Here is a 24,452-nt window from a genome sequence, read left to right as displayed (position 1 = left end):
CTTTTTTCTTTAACGGAAATTCAAAGAAATCTAACCCAAAATAAAAGTTTTGTCATGTTTTATTTTTAGTTCAGGTCAGTGGTAGTCGCCCACCTTCTGCCACCTGGAAGTATCGTTGTTGTTTACAAACATTCTGAATTGGTTTATATACAAAACAAATACATTTACCATTGACAATCAGGTTAAATTCTCGTGTGGTCTTGCCAGCGATGTTACTGGCCACGCAGGTATATTGAGCCTTGTCACCGAGCGTGGCCATGTTGATCTGTAAGTAGCGGCCCTCTGAGAGAACGCGCACACGTGCAGACAACTAAACAATGGCAAAAGTCATTAATGCACTTAAATCAGGAGAAGTCATTGAATCATATAGAAAAAATATATATATATTTTTTTTTACCTGCAATGGTTGACCATCTTTGAGCCAGTTTAGAGTTGGAGGTGGAACAGCATCAGACTTGCATTCCAGAGTCACCTGTCTGTTCTGCAACACTGACACCTCCTGAGGTGTGCTCTCCCCCACAATGTTCGGGGGAACTGAAAAGCAAAGCTTGATACATTTTACAGCCCATTCAAAAGGTGAGGGTACCATCATTCACTCTCACTATGCATCTGTTACTCACCATGCACTCGCACTAAGAACTCTTTGTCATCATCGCCTGCTGGGCTGTTGGCTAAGCAGCTGTATCTGCCAGTGTCCTCCAACTGAATTAACATTGGAACATGTGTCTTATGTTATCAAATACGGTGTGTATTGTAGCATGTATGTTGTGAATAGTTTAGATTTAACCAGGCAGAGTACTACTTAAAGAATAATGGAATTAGTGACCTGTGCTGCGGCCGCACGGAGCACTTTTCCTCCTTGAAGGAGTCGCAGGCTGTCTGTTTGGAGGAGGGGACGTCCATCCTTCAACCATGTCAAGGCGGGTGGAGGGATACCTGAGGCCTCACACTGAAGCTCCAGTACATTATTAACCACCACAGACACTTCTGCAGCTACACCAGATCCCTCAATTTGTGGAGGTTCTGAAAAGGAAAGTTAAGACACATCACCACCACAAATCCAATGGTGGGGAGAGACATTAACGGTCTTACTATGACTTTGACCTACCAAGCACTTTCAAGTTAAAGTGACGGCTTGCTTGACCAGCTGTGTTGCTAGCGATACACGTGTAGAGTCCAGTGTCGCTGACTTGAGTCTGGAGGATCTGCATAGTAGTATTTTGGTTCAGTAGTCTCAGTTGCTTCTCTGATGAGAGCTGTCCCCCATCTTTGAGCCAGGTGACAGATGGGGCTGGAGTTCCATCAGCGAAACACAGCAGAGAAACCAGGTTTCCTCTAACTACAGTCATGTCCTCTGTGATTCCTGCGCTATCCAGAACTGGGGGGACTGAGAGGAAAAAATGAATGCAACAGTGTAGAGTTTCCCAAATAATTGCACCGCAAGACTATAAAACATTACCACATTAGACTCACCATGCACATGTAGGTTGTAATGTCTGTTGTCAACTCCTGCTCTATTTGATGCGACACAGGTGTAGGTGCCACCATCTGACACTTGGGTGCGTGTAATCCTGGTTCATACATCAAACATGTAAGCATGCTGTTACATTTTGGACTTTTTAAGAAAGTTGCAATTAGGCGTCGCACTTTTCAAGAACAATGTGGCATTTACCGATGGATGCTTTCTATGAACACTTCTCAGAATAATTAGACGATGTCATGATTGAGAAAATGGATTGCATTCTCTGCTTTTTGTTGACTTGGTTGATTAGATTTCATTTGTTTCATGTTTTGTCAAGTTTTCCTGTGTCCCATGTTCATGTCTTCTTTGCTCGTTGAATTTTTGTCTCCATCTGTTCTCGTCAGCCCTCTACCTTGTGTCAACCAATCAGCTCCCTTCAGCCACTCGCATATTGTCCATGTGTGCCTTGTTGTCTCCTCAATTTGTCTGTTTTTAGTTTCTGAGGTTTGGTCAGTCTGTGTCAGATTCCTGTTGATGTAAGTCAGTTTCTCATTTTGTCATGTTTTCCATTGTGATTTGTTTCTTTGTGACTTTGATTCTTGATTTTCTGGCCCTTTCTTAATTTAGTATTTAAAATTTTCCATGATCCGTCTTTGCCTTTTCTGTTTTTTAAAATAATTATTTTGAGACAATATTATAATATATAATTCTATATATAATATAATATAATAATATACAATATTATAGAATTTAAAATAACATTCTAGCATCATCATTGACTTTGATTCACCAATATATTCATACTTATTTTTGACTGCTGAATTGTTTGCACCTGTTGTTCCTAAGTCCATTGTGTTGTAACTTGAAGATATGGTTTTGCATAATAAAAATACAATGACTTTATAAAGGTATGAGACTGGAGTGTCGTGATGAGCACAACAATGCAGTTGTATTTAAGGCATGGTAGTCCCGCACCCATACAAAGATGGCATAAAATAGTGCCGGAGTGCATGTACGGTACATATGTACATATATACAACATTTTTGTACTATTTCTTACTATGGATAATAGAAAGATGCTGCAACATGAGACAAAATTAAATCTATCTAATGTTTTTTAGTGCTATTATTGCAGTTTTCTGGTTAGGGTTACTCAGAAAGATACAGTAGATCACAGGGAAAACCATTCATAGTAAAGTTGCACTTTAATTGGTGCATGCCCAGAGATGACATTCTGAATACAGCCCTGTCCAAAGACCTACCGGAGCACCTGGCCAGCGGAGAGAAGACGTATGTGTGAGGACACTGCAAGGGGAAGGCCATTTCTGAGCCAATTAAGCTGTGGCGGAGGAGATCCTGTTGCAACACACTCGATGTTGACTGAGCTGTCAAGGACTGTGGTCAATTCCTCAACTTTCTGACTGATGCCCTCGATCACAGGAGGCACTGAGGGAGTAAGCGGGGTGCTAGGTGATTAACAGGAGAGTAAATAAATTTGGACAAAATTGTTTATGCAAAACATTTGACTTTTGTGTTTGACCAACCATATATATTCAAATTGAATATCATGTCTTCTTCTCCTGCACTGTTGGAGGCTGCACAGGTGTACTTGCCACTGTGAGTGGTGTGGGCAGCAGTCACAGTGAGAATGCTGCCATCTGGACTGATCCTAAACATCGTCATAATTATCATCATCATCATCACCATCATAATTTTTTTGTTGCATGTAGCGATGTACCTGAAGTCCTTATTCCCTGCATTGTTGATGACTTCTCCATCTTTTAACCATTGGATTGTCGGAGTTGGCGATCCCTGGACTTGACATGTCAGCTGTATGCTTTCATTTAGCAAGACTCCAATCTCACTGGGTAGCTCTGACCCAGAGATACTAGGAGGGACTAAGAGTTTTGTTGGTTTTAGCTCCAGTCAAGTGGATGCACTCAAGAAATTTAACATATTAGCTTAAGAACATGTTCTTCACATGAAACTTCAAGTTCAAAGTCTCCAGGTACCTTGTATGGTGAGGTGGTAGTTTTTCTGCACTTTGCCTTCCACGTTGGAAGCCAAACAAGTGTAAGTGCCACGGTCAGACATCTGTGACCGTGCAATCTGAAGCTTACTGCCTCCAGAGAAGATGTGCATTTCCAAAGAACCTGAGCTCTCTAAACAAATCACATTCATATAATTGTCATTCTATAAAACGAATATGTCAACTTCATCCAATGTTTAAAGCTTTTAAATATGACACTTAGAACCTGTTCATTCACGTGGGCATGAAGACCACCAAGACAGAAAATGGTCTCTGCATCTCTTCATGGGAAGAGGTTTACCTATTGGTTGTCCATTCTTCAGCCACATGAGACTGGGAGGAGGGATCCCAGTGGCATCACAGGCAAAGGTGACTGGGTTATTGATGGTTTCTACAACCTTTTCCTCAGCTGGGCCATCGATATCAGGAGGAACTGCAAGCAACGTCCAAATAATAACTTAACTTATAAATAAAATGCACATTAAATAAATAGTCAGGTAAAACTGAATACCATGAATATTCAGGTGGAAGTTTTTGTCCACCTGACCAGCAACATTAGTGGCCTTGCAGACATATTGCCCAGTATCAGACACCTGAAAGTGAAATGACAATAACTACACACATCTAAAAATCAAGATTCTAAATAAATTATAATTATCCTTTTATATATCAGATTTATGTAAACATTTCCATTTTTTAGGAAAGCGCTTACATTCTGCTGAAAAGTAATTTGTAGCATAAAAAAATTAAGGCTTCCCAACAGAGGAAGATGTTTTAGTTGGCAAAAACATCAGAGGTAAAAAAAAAAACCACACACACACACACACATGCACGCACGCACAAACACACACACACACACACCCACACACACGCACACGCTCACCAATGTACAAACAACTTGACTTGACAAATCATCATAGGTGTTCAAAACTACAAAAATGAGACTCACCTCTGAGCTTCTGATCTGAAGCGTCTGCCCCCGAGCCAGCACGTGCAAGTTGACAGACTCTGTCACCATCCTTCCATTCTTGTACCAGGTGATGGTGGGAGGAGGTACTGCATTGGATTCACACTCCAGAGTCACTGGTTTACCCGCAAGCACATTGACAATCACAGGAGAGTCCCCGTTATTGTCCCGGATACTCGGAGGAACTAAGAGGCCAATAAGAATGGAACATTTTTACTCTGACCTTTCTTGCATTCAGTGTACATTACATAAAGGGAGGACTGACCAAAAACTGTCAGGTATATGTTCTTGTAAGCCTCGCCTGCTGCATTCATGGCAACACAACTGTACTTTCCACCATCGGATACTTTGACTTTCAGGATTTGTAAAGTACGACCACCTGCAGGCAAACATTAAACTGCTATACATTAAGAATTCATGTAATTACATTTTACAGTTTAGTACTTCTCCCTGACATACCCGGCATGATGAGTGCATTGGGGTTGGCCTGAATTGGACCCCTGTCATTTAACCAACTCAAGGTAGGAGGCGGTAAACCAGTGGCTTCACACGACAGGGAGACAAAGTTGTTGATCACTACTGTCACATTCTCATGGTTTAGGCCTAAAATAGTTGGAGGAACTGAAAGAAGAAAGATACCGACGTAGTGTTGGAAAAAAAAAACCTCTAATTGGAACACATTTTCATTTTACAATTTCTTTGTCTTACCATGCACATTCAGATGAAAGGATTTTTCAACACTTCCAGCCACATTGTCAGCCACACACACATAGCGTCCTGTGTCAGACACTTGAGCCGTCAACACCTGACAGTGCATACACGTACCGACACAGAATGCATAGTATTAGATGTATGCGTTAATTATATAGTAACAGTCGCAGACCTGCTACCTGAAGTGTTCTGCCATTGGACAGAATCCTATGAGGGCCATCAGGGCTGACTGGCTCACTGTCTTTAAACCAGGTAATCTTGGGGACGGGGTTTCCATCCACGTGGCATTCCAAAATACTTGTTTTATTGGCCAAGACTGTCACCTCATCAGGTATATCTCTGTGTATTCCTCGTATAGTAGGGGGCACTAATATAAGATGGATATATATATATATATATATATATATAAACAGAGGTTGCAAAAACTCTTTTCGAAATGCTGAATCCAGTCCAAGTTCAATGTAATGTACTCACATAATACTCTAACATCATAGTGAATGGAGTCTTCGCCTGCTTCATTGACTGCCACACATGTGTATCTGCCCGAGTCCTCCGTCCGAGCCCTGGGGATCTGTAACACTCTTCCTCCTGACAGTAAAGCATTGACATGTTGGTATGCATGGGCTCGTTCTCTTTCTTTCTACTCTTTATTTCAGTTGTTTCTGTCTCACCTGGCATGATCAGAATATTGTCATTAGAGGTCAGTGGCTGGACATCTTTGTACCACGTGAGTGTAGGAGGGGGTACAGCATTGGTCTCACAATACAAAGAGATTGGATTATTGAGTATCACATCACGAGCATCCACTCCGAAGCCTGATGGGGACAGTGTATCACCAATTCCAGCGGGTCTGTTGAAACTAGGAGGAACTGAGGCCAAAAAACAAAAACAAAACAAAAAAAACATATGCACTGTATATAATTCATGGAACAGTTTTAGGGTTATGGAGTAGTACAGGATTCTCATTTGATGAGATTGAATGAATGATTTAAAAATATGATGATTTTAAAAAACTGTGCGAAAGAGAAATTATCTAAAAACCCATTAATTTCACTTTTGGTCTCAGGCACATTATCATCAGTCAACCTAGTTCACCTTGTATATTTACATCAAAGTCCTTCTCGTCCTCTCCCGCTACATTACTGGCTATGCAAGTGTAGCGACCAGTGTCTGACACCTGAGCATGTCTGATCTGAACAATCCGACCATTAGCTGTGATGGACACATGCTCATCTGCCCGCAGAATCTATACAGAAGAAGGATCAGCAAGAGAAATGAGAGTTTAACTTAGACATAAATGCATTACACTGAAAAGATGATCATGTACCTTTCCGTCCATGTACCACTGCAACGCTGGGGTAGGAAAGGCCTGAGCTGCACACTCCAGGGTAAGTGTGCTGTTGACCTTGACCTTGACTTCTTTCGGGGTCAGTCCTTCGCCTGGAATATCATTTTTATCGATTTGCGGGGGAACTGAGGTCATCAAAGAAAAAAAGCATTACAGTTTTTAAAATGAGGAGAGTCAAGACAGTTTTATTAAATAAGGCACAAAATGCTCCTGGTGTAAGCTCACCATATACTTTGACATCATAGTGCTTGAGTGTCTCTCCAGCTTCATTAGTGGCGACACAAGTGTAACGCCCCGCATCACCTTCCTTTGCCTTAAGAATCTGCAGGGTTCGGCCACCTGGGAAAGGATAAACAAAGAACTTCAGAATATTCATGTCTAGAATACTCAGGTTATTTATTCATATCATGTTTTGTCACTGACATGAAACTTATCGATCAATGTAGGCCAAGTCGGTTAAGTGGTTAGATGTGAAATAACCTTTCGAAGAATTCAAGATAGACTTAAATATAATACCACACCTGGCAGAACTCTGGCATTATGACTGGATTCGAACGTTATGCCATCTTTGAGCCAGGTGATCAGCGCAGGCGGGTACGACTGAACTTCACACACCAGTGAGGTGGGGCTACTCAGGGTTACCGTCACTTCTTCTGCCGAACCATCAGGTCCTGATCCAGCAATGGTAGGAGAAACTGACAAGAATAGAAGAGAGTCAAATAATAGAACGTGACAACATTTTAATTCAGTAACTGAATGATCCTCAGCAAGCTTGTGTGTATCTACCCAGGACATTGAGGTTGAAATGGCGGCTGCGATCCCCTGCATTGTTCGATGCCAGGCAGCTGTATCTGCCAGTGTCAGCCACTTGCACACCAGAAATTTGGAGGTAACGTCCATAAGACAAGACATGGTTGTGCCTATCAGGCACTAGTTCTTTCCCATCTTTTAGCCATGTAATTTCTGGAATTGGGTTACCTAACAAAAGTAACATAGAGACTTTCAATATTTGCAGAGAATGGTGTCGGCATGTACGAGGTATGCCAACAAAGTCACAAAAAATATATTGTATTTCAAACCCAAACTTTAATCTTCGATCTTTTCACTTAAATGCGGGGCAGACAATCAACTCGGCAAAGAGATCCTGAGGCTTTTGTTTCGTTGTGTGGGCAAGAAAAGGCGAAAGTTATGCCAGGACAACTCGAGGCTGCCTTACCATGACAACGTACCTGCTCACAATGCCCTGAGCGTCTGACAGTTCCTTCCTGGGAAGAACATCGCTGCTCCGAAGCAACCTTCCTACTCACCCGACCGAGCTCCGTGCTATTTTTTTCCTCTTTTACAAGCTCAAGGGGTCATCAAGGTGACCAGTTTTGAAGATGTGGACGACATCAAGATGGCTAATGCAACAATGCTGCAGAGATTCCCGGAAGAATCTTTCCATGCATAACGGCATGGCAGAGAAGGCTGGGAAAGTGCATTAGATTCAAGGGGGATTACGTCGAAGGGGAACATTTGTAGTTTGGATTTGAAATATATATTTTCTTAGACCAGTACTGGAACTTGTCTGACACCCCGCGTACCCTAATTTTTCATGTATAATGCGCACCCATGTATAATACGCACCCCCAAAGTTGACCTAAAAATTCTGGAAAACCCTTCTACCTACGTATAATGCATGATTTTGCTTCTACCCATATGATCAAAACATGTATTATATACAAGTATTATCTGTATTTTATTTTTTTTCCAAATAATTATTCTGAAGTTAAGCACTTTATTTGAACATGTAATCCTTTTTTAAATTTACTTGCTCTTATTTTGAAATTCACAGCCCTACTTTTATTTAGTAAATTAGAAAACACACAGTTGTGCTCATATGTTTGATTACCCAGGCAGAATGGCGGCATACATGTATAAAATGTGAAAGTTTTGTTCCATTTGCCCCTATACCTATGTATAATGCTCAGTATTGAGTTTTGACAATTTTTGGGGGCAAAAAATGCACATTATACACAAGAAATTACAGTATATAATGTTCTTTACCTGAGGCCTCACAGGTCAGAGTAATGTTGTGCCTCTCCTTCACTTTTGTGTCTGTAACACTTCCTTCTTCTACAATGCTTGGTGGAACTGTTGTGATTAGGTAAAAACATGTTAAACGGTAATCAATGTCTCCATATGTACAAAAAAACAAACAAAAGAAAACTTCATTTACCAAGGACATCAAGGTCAAAATTCTTCGTTTCTTCTCCAGCACTGTTTGATGCAATGCAGGTGTACCTCCCAGCATCCTCCACCACAGCATGCATTAGACGCAGGTTACGTCCACCTAGTCAGTAAACACATTAAATTTAATCATCATTTGTCATTTGGCAATGTTTATACATATTTCAGGCTTAAAAACATTCATAAATTGTACACTATATCCTAAATTGGCAGTCTGTCCATAGTAAACTATCTAGAAATTGGGCTATCATGCTCTCAGATGTAAAAATAATCCGTGACTTCTTTGATGAGCTTCCAGGTTAACTGTCAGTATGTTTGTCTAAACAGAGTATGCCCAGAGAATTCATCTTACTTTAATTTTGAATAGCACCATCATCCCATAGAAATAATGTTCATTTATATTATATATATAAAATACTAGTGGCGGCACGGTGGACGACTGGTTAGAGCATCAGCCTCACAGGGTTCAATCCCCGACCCCGCCTGTGTGGAGTTTGCATGTTCTCCCCGTGCCTGCGTGGGTTTTCTCCGGGCACTCCGATTTCCTCCCACATCCCAAAAACATGCATGAATTGGAGTCTCTAAATTGCCCGTAGGTGTGAATGTGAGTGTGAATGGTTGTTTGTTGTATGTGCCCTGCGATTGGCTGGTAACCAGTTCAGGGTGTACCCCGCCTCCTGCCCGATGATAGCTGGGATAGGCTCCAGCACGCCCGCGACCCTAGTGATGAGAAGCGGCTCAGAAAATGGATGGATGGATGGATAAGTTTACCTGAAAGAACACGAACAGAACTGGTGCCTCTGATTGGCCGACCATCCTTCAGCCAGGTGATGGCAGGAAGAGGAATACCAGAAGCCTCACAGCTAAGAGCCACAGTGTTCTTCACAACAACACTGACATTTTTTGGGAACTGAACCTCACCAATGATAGTAGGTGGGACTGGAAAACAGAGAGTAAAAAAAGTAAACTAAAGCACAATGCAATTAGACTAAACAAAATAGGGGACGCTTCATACCATGCACACTGATGTCATGCTTGCTGTCTGCCTGCCCTGCCACATTAACAGCCATACAAGTGTAGCGTCCTGTGTCTGAAACCTTAGCATCTTTAATCTGAAGCAGCCTTCCCTCATTCAGAAGCTTGGCCCCATGCAAGGCTGTGATGGGTCGTCCATCTTTCAGCCAGCTGACTGCTGGCCGTGGCACGCCATCTGCAGCACACTGCAAGGTCACATTGCCTCCTTTTGTCACAATGACATCATCTGCGCTGCCCTCCCTGCGTCTGATGGAAGGGCGGACTGAAGTGAGAAGAGCACACAGTTGTTACATATGTTTGTGTAAGGAATATACTCTATGTCTCGAGGCAACTCCTGTGGTTTCTTCTGCAGTTAATATGTACAGTACAATACTAAACAGATATTTCAGTTGGAGGTTTTTCATACAAACCCCAATTCCAACGAAGTTGGAATGTTGTGTAAAACGAAAAAAATAAAATTTTTAAACTTATACTCAACCTACTTATTTCAACCATCATTTTATTAGACCAGGACATATTAAAGGTACAATTTGCAATATGGAAATAAATTTGTCTTGACTGAAGTAATAAATGGATGCCTCATATCAGTTACACTATACGAACCATAAACTTGCAGGCTGTACTCCTTGGAGGTGCTGCCAGCTGCATTGGAGGCCATACAGACATAGGAAGCTGTATCTGCCCTCTGAGCACTGGAAATCTGGAGTTGACGACCGCCTGACAAAACCCTGAGCCGCTGGTCATGCTGGAGCACCGCACCTGAAACGCAAGCAGTAATGAAATGTGAGAATAATACGCAAATGCCTTCTAGTGTTATTGTATACATGTTTTAGTGAGAATGATTAGGATAAAGAAATGTAGTAATACATGAAAGATCACCCACTAATGTATTGCAGTTTACATATATATGATTAACAGATTGTTCACAGCAAATATTTGTAGACACAGTAAGTGTATTGTACAGAGGGATACCGGTATTGTTCTTGCTATAACATTGCATATATTCTGTTAAATATAAACATTCAAACCTACCATCCCTCCTCCAGCTCAGACTGGGAGGTGGTATTCCACTGGATTCACACACCAGTGTGATGAGACTTCCTTCAATCACTGTGAGTGGTGACACTTCTTCTGAGCCTCGAATACTGGGAGAAACTGTAGTAATGATAAGTCCCCAAAAAGAGGTGCCAAGTACTGAACCAATTTTACAGGTACATTTCACTGAGGTGTAAAGGAAACAACCACAATCCATGTACTGTATGTTCTTTCTTTTTTTTCATATCGTTGATGTTGGACAGAAGCCTTGTAAGTCCAAATATGGTCAATTTTTTAAATATTTTTTTCCACAAATCGATACCAATGGTCAGTCCCCACGTGGTCTGTGATTTTTGCAAATTAACAATCAATCTAAAGTATTGAAATAGCTTGAGAGAAAATCTATTAACTCCAATTTCCGTCTGTTGTAGTGTCAGCTCATATTTTTTTTCTTTTTTGTGAGGATTCTGTGCAACAACGGCAATATGAAGCTTGTCCTTTGCTGAATATTTATTAAATCTGTATGGTTTTCGTTGTACATAAAGCTGCCTAATGAGCCAGAACTGGCGAATACATGTCACGATCTAAAAATGGTGGCTCTCATAAGCCTGTATAAGAAGGGAGATGCGATGTTTTAAACATATTTTTTTAAGAATAAATGCTTATCGATTTAAGTACACAGCAGCTGATAAAGAAGATACGCACAATTAAAATATAACAAAGTTTTGACATCGTGGCTTTAGTACCCCTTAAAATACATTGTTTGAATGCTTTATTATAGCAACACATACAGACAAAGCACAAAACTCACCCCACACGTTCACGTTATAATTCTTCTCTGTCTTGCCAGCAATGTTTGTGGCCTCACAGGTGTATCTGCCAGAGTCGTGCACCTGAGCACTGGCAATCTAGCAATCGGATTTACAGAGGAATTGTTCACTTAATACCAATCCTGACACTGTACATTCTATTATGGACAAGTATTGGGACACTCAACATTTACACCTACATGAATTAATAAAGCAAGAATGTGTGGAGTTTTCCCATCTCTCCACTCTTCTGGAAAGACTTTCCACAAGATTTTAGATGGGATTTTATGGGAATGTGTGTCTATTCACGATGAAGAACATTTCTGAGGACATGAGAAGTGGACTCGCTCACAATCTCAAGTTCATCCTTCAAGTGTTTAATGGAGTTGAAGACTGGGCTCCCACATTCTTCCACACCAAACTTATCTAAGCTGCGCCAAACTGTTCCCACAAAGGTGGAAAAAGATACGTCTTCATTTTGACATCCATCCGCCATTCATCTATCTTTCCAGCCGTCTATTTTCTACATTTTCTCATTAGGGTTGTGGTTAAGATGGAGCCTACTCCAGCTGTCTTTGGTGGGTACACCCTGGACAGGTCTCCAGCCAATTACAGGGCACTCCGCACAGGAAGGCCTGATCCGTGATTGGAACACAGAACCTTAGAACTTTGAGTCAGACGGGTTAATCACAACACCACTGTGCTGCCGTCGTAGTATGCTTAATTAAGGCGTCAAAGCCAAGCCCTGATTGATTAATTACCTTAACTTATTAATAAATGTATTAAGAGGTTTGTCCCTTTAGTGTATGTAAACACTTCAAGTAAATATATACGACATATACTAACTAAAGAAAAGGTGGGAAATAACAAGTGATTTTAGCACTATGTTTGTAGTTGTTTGCTAAGGTATATTTCCTACCTTGAGCAAACTTCCATCTGCTGAGAGAGTCAGACCAGGTTTCCTGAAGAGTGGGCGACCATCTTTGCGCCACAACAGAGTTGGTGGGGGAATGGCATCGCTCAGACAGTGCAGCTCCACAGGACTACCGAGCATCACGGTGGCGTTCATTTCCTCACCCTTGATGTCGGGCGGCACTGTGGAAGTTATGTGTGTACGGTTACAAATAAAACGCCTCACGCAGAAGATTATATCATTAAACATATTGCACACACTAAGAGTGTCATCAAAATGTTGCCATAACAAAGATAATGATGCTTGGTTTGATTAAAACTGTCAAATGGATCTTAATTCCACAATGTGTTTATCATAGTCATACTAAAAGGTGTTTTGGTTACTATTTTATTGAGTGAAATGAGGGAGGCAAAAGAAAGATACCTCTCTATATGATGTAATGAAGTACTACACCACAGTAAACCAAAATTACAATAACAAATATATTGACCAACAGCACTAAGCACTATTTTTGTTATGAAGGCAGAAAAAAATTCTTATGTGAAGGGGACAGTGGAGCTCTACAGATGTACACTTTCACTCTGCATTATAGTTTATTAATGTTATCTGGGCAGAGTGACGTGATCTTACTTGATACATGATTTTCTAATTTGGGCATTTGGTGCTCATTATCTTGTGCCAAGACAGCAGCAATAAACCCATTCCACATTTGTTTGTGTATTTAAAGTCAGGACAGCTTTTTTATCAAACACCTAACCACTACCTAAATTACACATGCACTGAGATGTTGATGTTGAGATCTTGGCAGCAATGAAAGCAAAGCTCACATAATAGGACAACAACATAATAGGACAACAACATTATAGGGCCGTAGTGGAGAAGTGATCTCCATTTGTGCTGGAGCCTATTTCAGGAACTAAATGAAATAACCTTAGATAAGTCAACCTCCAACTGTATGGTCATTACTGAGGTCATTACTGAACCCTACATTCATTATTTCTCTCTGCTTGTTTGTTTAAATGTGGCCTGACTGATCAAATGCCTACAAAGCAATTTCCTCCACATTATTGACAGACAGAGAACAAGTCACAGGGGAAGGATTCAAACAGGCCCTCAACTCAGTATTTGGCCAGACACAGGAAGCTGCTGAAGAATGGTAGCAATTACCACAGCAAATCTGCATTCATTTCTTCAGACAAGCTCTTCTTGATCCTTCGGAGGAAATACTCACCATGTGGATGTTTGCATTCCGCATACATCCAGTGTATGTTTAAACAGACACACATGTGCAGCCCCCATAATTCCCTCCATGTAACCCACGTCTTATGTTGCCAAAGTGACTTTGATTGGACTTGTGTAAAAAACTGAAATGCCGTCACGTTCAGCACCCTGCAGGAAGCTGACAATGTTTATTGCAAGGCTAAGCTTATTCCAACCGCATTTCCTCTCAATACACGTGCTTTTGTCAAGACCCCTGTGGTACACTACCGGTGTGATCTGTTGGTCTGGTGGAAGACAAAGTGCAGTCTGATGACAAAAGCAATTTGTCAGTAAAACAAATAAGAAAAGGATGGAAAAGGAACAATGGAACAAGCAGAGCTTTTGTTCCTCAGTGCTTGCCAAGAGCTTTTATCATGCATCATCATCATCATCAATCATTTTTACTGATATTTTAAATACTTTAACATATAAGCAAATTTCTGGCACAAAAAAACATGTCAGATCCTGAAAAAAACCTTTTGACTCACAGGAGTGGGATTGAAATCAAGCGCAAACCCATAGAGCCCCAGAGATATTTGATCGGTGTTTTTCCATTTCTTCATCAGAAAAAGGACAAGTTAATTCTAGAGAACGTAATTCTCCAAATATCCAAAAACAAGAGTTTACTGCCCCACATTTTACAACCCCTTACTGCTTTACAATTAATGTAGTTTAGTCATTCTGTGCGGCACGGTGGCCGACTGGTTAGAGCGTCAGCCTCACAGTTCTGAGGACCCGGGTTCAATCCCCGGCCCCGCCTGTGTGGAGTTTGCATGTTCTCCCCGTGCCTGCGTGGGTTTTCTCCGGGCACTCCGGTTTCCTCCTACATCCCAAAAACATGCATGAATTGGAGACTCTAAATTGCCCGTAGGCATGACTGTGAGGGCGAATGGTTGTTTGTTCCTATGTGCCCTGCGATTGGCTGGCAACCAGTTCAGGGTGTACCCCGCCTCCTGCCCGATGACAGCTGGGATAGGCTCCAGCACGCCCGCGACCCTAGTGAGGAGAAGCGGCTAAGAAAATGGATGGATGGATGGATAGTCATTCCGTTATTGCATGACTTTCGTTGTTTTATTGAGAGAAAGGGTGCTGTTTATACTGAGACATTTAAACTCCAAATTTATGGCTGTGATATCTCACTGCACTTTGGCAATGTACTTTATACATTTAAGATGCAAGGTGCATGAAGCCTCAGTTAAATTATGCTTTTGTTTAAAAAAATATGACAAATATGTTTTAATAACGCACCCACGAGAATCACATGGACCACTTAAGGTTTTTTAGAGGTATCACGAGTGATCCATGGACTTTAACAAACACTTGCTAAGAAGCGTGAAATGGTGTCATATGGCTTAATATGAATGAAGAATGAACAGAACAACAAATAAATGCTGATGGACTCACCGTAAACCCTGAGATCATAATCTCGCTGTTGCTCTCCTCCAGCGTTGACAGCAACACAAGTATACCTGCCTGTGTCACTCACCTGTACACTGCTCAGAGACAGCACCCTGCCACCGGACAAGACCTGAGGGACGGCCACAGTAAGCGAGTGTGTCTGTCTATTTATTGTATAGATATGCATGGATGAAAGGCTTAATAATAATATTGTTAGTAAGAATGTGTTGTGTATCTCATGATTTTATTGTTTTTTTCAACAACAACAAAAAAGGTATTTAAAAAACCTGTATGCCATGGGATACACTTGTCACAGGGCTGCCATCTTTGAGCCAGGTGAGACCAGGTAAGGGCACTCCAGTGGCCTCACATTCCAGTCTACCAGCCTCGTTCACTACCACAGTTACCGTGCCACCTCGGCTCGAGATGACTGGAGGCACTACATAAAAAAAGAGGGATTATTATTTTTTTATTTATTTACTGCACAAATCCATAACAACAATCTGATATTTTAACTGACACAAACAGATAAAGGATCAGAAAACATCTGCAGTAATGGGGGGGGGGGGGGGGGGGGAAAGACACTGACCAAACACCTGCAAACTGCGGGATATCTCTGCAACTCCAGCCAAGTTGACTCCCACACATCTGTATATCCCTGCATCAGATAGCTGAGCTCTTTCAATCTCAAGCAACTGGCCACGTTTTAGCACAGTCACGCCCGCTGCACTTGTCAGAGGTCGGCCATCTTTGTACCATGTTATCGCTGTTACACAAAGGAACTTGTGTCAATATTAAGAGGCAAGCAATCACACTAATGATATTGCCCATCATCATTCTTTATTGCATGAAAAATGGTTTTCCTGTAGTATTTATTGCATGTTTGAGTATGGTTGCTGGGGATTGCCAACATATGGCATGGTGATATGCATGTATCGAACAGTATCAGCATCCTCAATTCATCTTTCTTTGGCAAAGAGTGTTCACATGCAATTTTTGAGGGCATTGCAACTTTTGTTCTAGTTCAGGAGGCAAAACAATTCTGAGAAACGAATATAGTGGACCACTGCTATTCGCGGGGGGTAGGGAAAGAACCACACTGTGAAAAGTGAAAATCAGCGGATAATTGACGGCCATTATAACAGCAGTGGGGGGGGGTTTTGTTTTTTTAAACACTTAACATTCTTGAATAAGCGCGGATAAACCGCCATTAAACATTTTCGGGTTTGGTTCCGCCCAAGAAGAAAAAAAACAAACAGAAACAAAAAAGGGGAAAAAATGGAAAATAAATCCATGGATAGGTGAATCCGTGGATGCCAAACTGCGAATATGCGGGGGGGGTCCACTCTCATAGCTGATATTGATGAAAATAGTTGAGCACTTTTTTAGACCTGTTGTAGAAGATGCCTGTTAGGACATTTTTGCATTACATTATTTCACAGACCCCAGTAAATCTGGAATGCAACATCAGATCCAAAATACAAAAACATCCGTATAAAATTTTCAATTCTGCTGGAATGCGGGTGCTTATCTGTACAGTACACGCTACATTGCATGGAATGAATGGCAGTCAGAATAGAATGATGTAACCGTAGGGAGTCATCTGAGATCAATTTTCTGCTGATAGAGTCATCGAGTAAGCCAAGGCTAGAGCAGGGTCAGAAGAAACTGCCTCGGAACTAGAAAAGAACAGAGGTTGTTTGTGAGTCTCACCAGGTAATGGACTGCCTGCAGCCTTGCACTCAAGCTCAGTAGAGAAGCCTGACAGGATGGTCTGGTTGATAATGTCTCCAGTGGTGGAGATTGTGGGGGGCACTAAGAAACACACGCATACACAGTTAATTATATATACAGTGGCATAACAATACACAGGAGAAAACAAGACGCAGAGGAGTCCACTCTGTATTGTTTTGTTACCATGGACACTGAGCCGTATGTTTTTTTGAGCTTCACCAGCAGCATTTGTGGCCAGACAGGTGTATTTCCCAGAATCCTCTTGTCTTGCTCCTATGACCTTTAGCACTCTGCCTGCTGACTCCAGCTGGTGTTAAAAAAAACATGCGCACAGACACACGACAAACATGTCTAATTACCGTTCATGTTAAATTGCAAGTTTCACTGCTTGTTCTAGATTTCAGCGATCAAAAAAGTTCTCTATGTTTTAGGTGTGAAGAGTTACATTACATACCTCTTCTCTTTCTCTCTACTCTTTAAATCAAATAAAACTTAGACCAACTCTTGTTTTTAATTAGACAACGACTACTTGTCATACTCAAATCAATTAATCAAACCTTAAAGTGCCCCTGTGATGTATCAACAGGTCGACTGTCTTTAAGCCAGGTAATGGTGGGCGCAGGGATGCCACTGGAGATGCACTCCAGACTGATTGGTTTATGCAGAACCACCGCACGTTCAGCAGTCCCAGGGGATCGAATCAATGGAGGAACTAGAATAGTTCAGAGGGTAGACTTATAGAATGGGAGAATAGCCAAAATAGCATTTGGATAAAGCAAGAAAAGAAAAAGAATAGAAATATTCACCCAAAGATTTCTTGCAGCTTGAATTTAGACGGTACATTTTTGAATTAACGTACTGTCTGTTGCAAAATATTTAATGCACAAATATAAAACTTATTTCTTTTTATTTGAAGAAACCATTACCTTGTACAACCACATTGAAGTCTTTTTCATGGTCTCCTCCTTCATTGGTGGCCACACATTGAAAGCGACCTGTGTCCGAGACCTGAGTGCGGGGGATAATCAGTCGCCATCCATTGGCTGCAAGTCGAAGTCCCTCGCCATGTGTGACTAGTTGACCATTTTTATACCACCTAAGGAAGGAGATGACTGTTCCTAATTCTATGTAACAGGTAAAATAAAAATTAAATAAATCTGAGGTCTTACGTTATGGCGGGTGCAGGAGCCCCAGAGGCGTGGCAGTCTAGCTCCAGAGGACTGTTTATTATTACAGTGCTGTCAGTCACTTCATCTCCTCCATCAATTAAAGGCGGCACTAAGAGAAATTATTTTTTTAGATACATTCTCACATGTACATATCCTCTGGTCTTTGCAATGGGCCTTATTTTAAACATGACCGTATCAGTTACATTTGCAAAGGCACTCAGACAAAGGAGGTGTAACTTTCACAAGTGGAATCCAAACACAGAGTATAGATACAAAGAATCAACAATACATATGACACACAAAGGTGTTTAAAAGCACTTGGGATAGAGGTTTGAATAGTGTTGCAAGGCATCCAAAATATAGACCAAAAAACAGCCTAAAAGCCTCTCCCTCTCCCATTTGCCTGGAGAATCTATTTGTTGCATGTGATTGGATTGATAATGCGTGAAATGCATTATATTATAATAAAATAAAACTATGTCCCCACAGATATTTGTGCATACCCAAAACTCTGACGTCGTATTTGACCTCTGTCTCCCCAGCAATGCTCGTTGCCACACAAACATAGCGTCCCGAATCCAAAACCACGGCTGACAGGAGTTTTAGTTTCCTCCCTTGCTCGAGGACACGAACACTGTCTCCATCTTGCACTGGAACTCCATCTTTCAGCCAGGTAAGGGAAGGGGGAGGGTAGCCACCTGCCTCACACTCCAAGATGAGAGGCTTACCGAGAACTACCTTTCTTTCAGAAGCCCCGCTCTGTCGCCCTTCGATGGAAGGAGGCACTGGAAGTGGAAGATGAATTAGTAAAAAAAAAAAAAGAGATGAATGAGAAATTGCAGAGAGCGGTTCAGGTTATCTGATATTCTACTTCCACCTCAGCTTTGTCAAACCAAAGTGTCATATTAGTATAAGTATAATAAGTATTTACAGTGTAAGAATATGGTCAGTAGTAAATTGTAGTAGCCCATCGAGAATAAAATATTGATTTCTTACAGTAGACATCAAGCTCAAAGCTCTTTTCAGCTGTCCCGGCCACACTGGTCATCTTGCAGGTGTATTGCCCAGCATCAGATGCCTGCACCCGAGGGATCTTCAGGTACCGACCCTGCTCTATGTACTGAGACTGACGGCTAGACAGGATGGCCTCTCCTTTTCGGTACCAGGTGACGATGGGGAGTGGTACTCCCCGTGCCTCACACTCAAGTGTGACGATTGTGTCCAGCAGGGCGGTGACTTCTGTTGTTTTGTTTCCACCTTTTAAGGATGGGGGAACTTGAACACAAGGAAAAAAAAAAAACATTTTAATTTATGAATTGTAATTTTCCTCTAGATTTTTGTGTGACAAATTTCTATTTCCAGAAACCAATAGCAATAAATCCTTCTCTGGAGATTTTTACATCATGCCATTCTTAAAGCCATATTAGATGTTGCAGAGATATTTTCCCAATATTTTGTCACGGCATTTCATAAAAAAGGGTTGCCCATAACAACAGGAATGCCTCACTCCATAAGTACTTTTTTGTCAAAAAACTCACCATACACGCTGAGATTGAAGTCCTTGGACTGTTTGCCTGCTGTATTCATGACACTACATTGATACGTCGCCTGGTCTCCTAGACGGACACTCTTTATTCTTAAAACTTGACCATGATTCGTGACCTCCAAGTTTGGATCCCCGAGAAATACCACCCTAGAAACATGACAAAGCATAGGTGAAAAAGAATGATTAAAAAAGGACTTCACTGAATTTGACCATTATAATATTATTGGGTACTAACTTTCGGTCCTTGTACCACTGGATCGTGGGAAATGGCACACCTTTCGTTTTGCACTCCAAACTGATCTCCTGTTTGAGAATTGCAGACATATCTTGGGGGGAGTCTGACCCTGCAATTGTTGGTGGGACTGACACAGAGGAAATATGGTTAATAAATAATTAATTCTTCCAATTTCTTTAACATATCCTGTCCGGAATTCCTATGTCAATTGGCTAATATTGAGGGGTACACCTTTGATTTACCACGAATCAATTATATGATTCATTAACAATAACACAGGACCTGACAAACATGTTTTTTGGAATGTGGGAGGAAGTTTAAGCAGGTGGAGAGAGACAAAAATAGCAAACCTCCACACAGAACTGCACAAGCCAAGATTTTAAAACAGATCCCACCCCGGAGCAACTTGCTTGTCAATGCAGCATTGTACTTTATAGATATTAAATTAATGGTTAGTCATTAGTGACTGTCTTTACTCACCCAGTACATCCACAAAGAAGTATTTTTCTGTGCTGCCAGCATTGTTGATGGCTTTACAGGTGTAGCTGCCCGCATCTGCTATTGCTGCCTTCAGTAGTTTTAAGGTTTTGCCCTGATCGAGAATCTCAATGCTGTTACTAGCCTCTACCTATTGAACAACATAATGAAATATTAAATAACATACAACATACAAAAAAAGTACCGTAATTTCTCGTGCATAATGCGCACCCCAAAGTTGACCTCAAAATTCTGGAAAACCCTTCACTTATGTATAATGCATTTTTACAATGCATGATTTTGCTTCTACCCATATGATCAAAACAAAGTATTATCTGCATTTTGTTATTTTATTCAAAGAATTATTCTGAAGTTAAGCACTGTATTTGAACATGTAATACTTGATTTTTATTTACTTGCTCTTATTTTGACATTCACAGCCTTTTTCGTAACCTCTAGTTGGCGGTGGCATATTGAAATGAAAGTGTACAGCTTTTTCATAACCTTTAGATGGCGGCATACATTTATAAATGGGAAAGTTTTTTTTTTTTCATTTTCCACTATACCTATGTATAACGCGGAACATTGACGTTTGACTTTTATTTTGGGGGGGGGGGCATTATACAGACAGGACATTAACTACCTATACTGCTCTTAGTGGAGCCACTCAGTTATAGAACTACTAAGAAATATCTAATACTAAGAAAACAATTGGTTTTAAAATATTTTCAATGCTGTTAGTTAATTTGAATTACTTGCAATACATGGCAAAGTTTTTGTCAGTAACTTTCCCATTCTTTATTTTTATCATATTCTCTCTGTCTCAGAAAAGAACATTAAAGGACAATTCTAGAAGTTCAATTTTAAATCTTGCTGATCGGAAATGTCAATAAATAAATAAATAAGTTTGCTAGCTCATTAGTTCGCAGGCTAATGTAATAAAAGGTTAACTTTCCATTAAGTGTCCCAGTTGTGGTTGTGTTGCAAACACCGTTCTGCCAGCGTCGTGAGCGGCGTAGTTAATTTGAATTACTTGCAATACATAGCAAAGTTTTTGTCAATAACTTTCCCATTTTTTATTTTTATCATATTCTCTCTGTCTCAGAAAAGAACATTAAAGGACAATTCTAGAAGTTCAATTTTAAATCTTGCTGATCGGAAATGTCAATAAATAAATAAATAAGTTTGCTAGCTCATTAGTTCGGAGGCTAGCAAATGTAATAAAAGGTTAACTTTCCCTTAAGTGTCCCAGTTGTGGTTGTGTTGCAAACACCGTTCTGCCAGCGTCGTGAGCGCCGTGGCGGGTGTTACCACAACAATGAATGTTTATCGAATCCAGAAAAAACTCCCATGTCCATTGTATGTAACAATAACCTGTCCCACTCTGCCTCTGATTGGCTAGCACCAAGACAGGATTCGTACTTTTGATTTGCTGTGTGTGGAAGCTCTTCACTAACACACACACGCACGCACACAAACATACATAGACTGGGTCTTAAACCATGAGTCTACGGACGCAGAATGAATATGCTTAATGCGTCCATGCTAATTTTCATGCGTCATAGACACAGGACACACATCAAACGAGATCCCTGTATATCTATCCATTCATCCATTTTCCGTACCGCTTATCCTCATTATGGTCGCGGGCGTACTGGAGCCAATCCCAGCTATCTTTGGGCGAGAGGCAGGGTACACCCTCAACTGGTCGCCAGCCAATCGCAGGGCACATATAAACAAAGAACCATTCTGACTAAAATTCACACCTACAGCCAATTTAGTCCTCAATCAACCTACCATCCATATTTTTGGGTTTTGGGAGGAAACCGGAGTACCCGGAGAAGACCCACGCAGGCACGGGGAGAACATGCAAACTCCACACAGGCGAGGACAGATTGAATGCATTTATATATATATAAATCCAAGGTCACAGCAACAGTCTAACAGAATGTTTTAGAGGATTTCTTATTGAAAAATGGCGCTCACTCAAATCCAGAAAACGTCATACGCACAAAAATATCCAGATGTATGAATCTGTCTGTATGCATGAATCCAAGCACATTTCCTTCGTACATCCAAATCAACGTGGAAATGAGCGTTGGAGTAGCCGACTCCTCCCTGTCCATGCCCACATTTTAATATGCAAATCATATTTAAATGAATCCTGCGCCTGGGATCCCGATCTCTGCATGATCAGGAAAAAAAGGAAAATGAGCAAGGTAATGTGAAGTTGCTCAATGAAGTGGTTGCGCGCAAGAAAATCCTCTTTTGCGCGCAAGAAAATCCTCTTTTGGCACGCTGTCCTCCAGCGTTAACATCAAGCGAAAGAGGACAGCGTGTGCGGCTGTCATTGCTGTTGAGTTAGAACGGTGCACACACACTGAATTAAAAAAGAAGTGGTCAGACATTACGGTGGATTAGGTGCATTACAGCTGCCCACCGCCAAAGTGTAGCCAACACAGGAGGAAGAACCGGTGCGCAGGGCCTCACCCCATTCGAGGAGAGAATCGCTGCAATCATTGGTGACTCTGATCACCCCACAAGGTAAATACCATTTATTTTTAAAACTCACAACAAATGTGTTCATACAGTAACCTACACTCAGCCCTATGAGAGAAAGGTTCATGCGTAAATGTTGTATGTATGGTATTTGTAATAAATCTGTTGAATTCAAAGAGAAGCACATCTGCATATCAAAGAGGATATCAAAAATTTGGACTCCTGTTTGATTACTCAATGAATTATTTGAATCCACAGGAGAGGACACGCAGTCGCAGCCACGTGCTACATGTTCGCGGGATTCGTCCACCGTCCCCGGGGTCTCGTGTCACAGACACGGAGGATTCCTCCAGCGTCCCTCACTGAAAAAAAGAGTCCTTTGAATGTCCTTAATTTAATGTGCATCGGTTGCGCATGATTAAAATTACCCTTCTTCTCCTAACAAATATGTAATTTGAACAGATTCTAATCATATGCAACCGATGTAAATGTTCAAATTGAATTCAAAGGATTGTTTTTTTTAGTGCTGGCATCACCGGTGTCACATACGTGGAGGTTTCGGCCACCATTCCTTTGCGTCTCCTCTGGCATCCCCAGCGTCTACGACACAATTACACTTCAACAACCGGCTGCTGCTGCCGGCCCAACTGGCCGTGTCCTCACTCGTGCTGTGCTGGAGTCACAGGAGAAGATTGTGAGGGCAATAGGCGGCATAAATGATCGCCTTGATCAATTTATAGGCATCCTCAGAAATATCAGTGATTCATTAAATACACTGGTCAACAAGTGAATTCCGAGTCCTTGCTTCTTTTACATTGTTGAAATCAAATGTTGTCGGGAATTAATTGTTCATCAGTGCTAATTGCTCATGCGTCTCTGATGTGCAGATTTATTATAACAGTTTCCCAGTATCACCTCTAAGTGTCGCCAAAGCACCAACAGCTGCACAAACGTGCGCACGCCAGCCATGAAGTTGGCGTGAGGCACCGCACATTTCCACGGACATTTCACTCTTGATACATCTGAACTTTGCCATGAAAAAGAACGTACACACCTTTTTTACATTAGGCCCCTGGTCCCTGCCCAGACCGCCAGAAGCACCAAAACCTGCTTTGATGCTCATGCCATCACAGTGCTTGACTGGCCAGCCAACTCGCCACATCTAAACCCCATTGAGAATCTATGGGGTATTATCAAGAGGAAAATGAGGGGCACCAAACCCAAAAACAAAGAACTGACAGCATCAAGGAAATCTGGGCTTCCATAACTCCCAGGCAATGCAACAGGCTGATTACCTCAATGCCATGGCACATCGAGTGATTAAAGCAAAGAGATTCCCAACCAAGTACTGAAGATGAAAACATCGTATTGAAAGTACCATATTTTGAGTGATTTAATATGACCCTAATTTCTTTCTCTTTTTTCTACAAAATGAAGAATGGTAATTTCTTCAAAATATTCAAATCTTTTGAATTCCTGATTTTGTGGGTTTTATGAGCTGGAAACCCAAATGATGTAAAAATAAACAAATAAATACTTGAAATTATGGGCCCTGAAGCTAGAATCTATGAAAGTTTAACTTTTTGAATGGAATTA

The 24,452-nt window shown here is 41.2% G+C and overlaps 1 protein-coding gene across 1 annotated transcript in view; it reads right to left on the bottom strand.

Annotated features, from left to right (window-relative positions):
- The window catches only part of hmcn1 (hemicentin 1), an 82,658-nt gene that overhangs the window by 16,917 nt on the left and 41,289 nt on the right, over window positions 1-24,452 (bottom strand). The window contains exons 28-72 of the mRNA XM_061779921.1: window positions 20,361-20,508; window positions 19,881-20,007; window positions 19,638-19,792; window positions 19,096-19,374; window positions 18,603-18,884; window positions 18,100-18,208; window positions 17,857-18,026; window positions 17,488-17,642; window positions 17,114-17,237; window positions 16,910-17,011; window positions 15,786-15,962; window positions 15,484-15,635; window positions 15,203-15,326; window positions 12,545-12,720; window positions 11,628-11,724; window positions 10,814-10,936; window positions 10,385-10,540; window positions 9,762-10,043; window positions 9,518-9,685; window positions 8,736-8,849; window positions 8,564-8,650; window positions 7,304-7,495; window positions 7,039-7,212; window positions 6,743-6,856; window positions 6,497-6,642; window positions 6,265-6,415; window positions 5,841-6,038; window positions 5,644-5,757; window positions 5,349-5,536; window positions 5,167-5,263; window positions 4,918-5,079; window positions 4,724-4,837; window positions 4,441-4,643; window positions 4,003-4,084; window positions 3,793-3,924; window positions 3,475-3,624; window positions 3,201-3,360; window positions 3,007-3,131; window positions 2,725-2,908; window positions 1,474-1,571; window positions 1,109-1,387; window positions 827-1,023; window positions 621-702; window positions 398-534; window positions 169-310 (exon numbers count right to left, since the gene is read on the bottom strand). Coding sequence (XP_061635905.1) covers window positions 169-310; window positions 398-534; window positions 621-702; window positions 827-1,023; window positions 1,109-1,387; window positions 1,474-1,571; window positions 2,725-2,908; window positions 3,007-3,131; window positions 3,201-3,360; window positions 3,475-3,624; window positions 3,793-3,924; window positions 4,003-4,084; window positions 4,441-4,643; window positions 4,724-4,837; window positions 4,918-5,079; window positions 5,167-5,263; window positions 5,349-5,536; window positions 5,644-5,757; window positions 5,841-6,038; window positions 6,265-6,415; window positions 6,497-6,642; window positions 6,743-6,856; window positions 7,039-7,212; window positions 7,304-7,495; window positions 8,564-8,650; window positions 8,736-8,849; window positions 9,518-9,685; window positions 9,762-10,043; window positions 10,385-10,540; window positions 10,814-10,936; window positions 11,628-11,724; window positions 12,545-12,720; window positions 15,203-15,326; window positions 15,484-15,635; window positions 15,786-15,962; window positions 16,910-17,011; window positions 17,114-17,237; window positions 17,488-17,642; window positions 17,857-18,026; window positions 18,100-18,208; window positions 18,603-18,884; window positions 19,096-19,374; window positions 19,638-19,792; window positions 19,881-20,007; window positions 20,361-20,508 — 6,928 coding nt within the window. The remainder of the gene's footprint in view (window positions 1-168; window positions 311-397; window positions 535-620; window positions 703-826; window positions 1,024-1,108; window positions 1,388-1,473; window positions 1,572-2,724; window positions 2,909-3,006; window positions 3,132-3,200; window positions 3,361-3,474; window positions 3,625-3,792; window positions 3,925-4,002; window positions 4,085-4,440; window positions 4,644-4,723; window positions 4,838-4,917; window positions 5,080-5,166; window positions 5,264-5,348; window positions 5,537-5,643; window positions 5,758-5,840; window positions 6,039-6,264; window positions 6,416-6,496; window positions 6,643-6,742; window positions 6,857-7,038; window positions 7,213-7,303; window positions 7,496-8,563; window positions 8,651-8,735; window positions 8,850-9,517; window positions 9,686-9,761; window positions 10,044-10,384; window positions 10,541-10,813; window positions 10,937-11,627; window positions 11,725-12,544; window positions 12,721-15,202; window positions 15,327-15,483; window positions 15,636-15,785; window positions 15,963-16,909; window positions 17,012-17,113; window positions 17,238-17,487; window positions 17,643-17,856; window positions 18,027-18,099; window positions 18,209-18,602; window positions 18,885-19,095; window positions 19,375-19,637; window positions 19,793-19,880; window positions 20,008-20,360; window positions 20,509-24,452) is intronic.

Source organism: Phyllopteryx taeniolatus, chromosome 7, assembly GCF_024500385.1.
Source record: "Phyllopteryx taeniolatus isolate TA_2022b chromosome 7, UOR_Ptae_1.2, whole genome shotgun sequence".
Taxonomy (NCBI): Eukaryota; Metazoa; Chordata; class Actinopteri; order Syngnathiformes; family Syngnathidae; genus Phyllopteryx; species Phyllopteryx taeniolatus.
The sequence above is the reverse complement of the archived record's forward strand: the minus strand, read 5'-3'. Positions and strand labels throughout refer to the sequence as shown.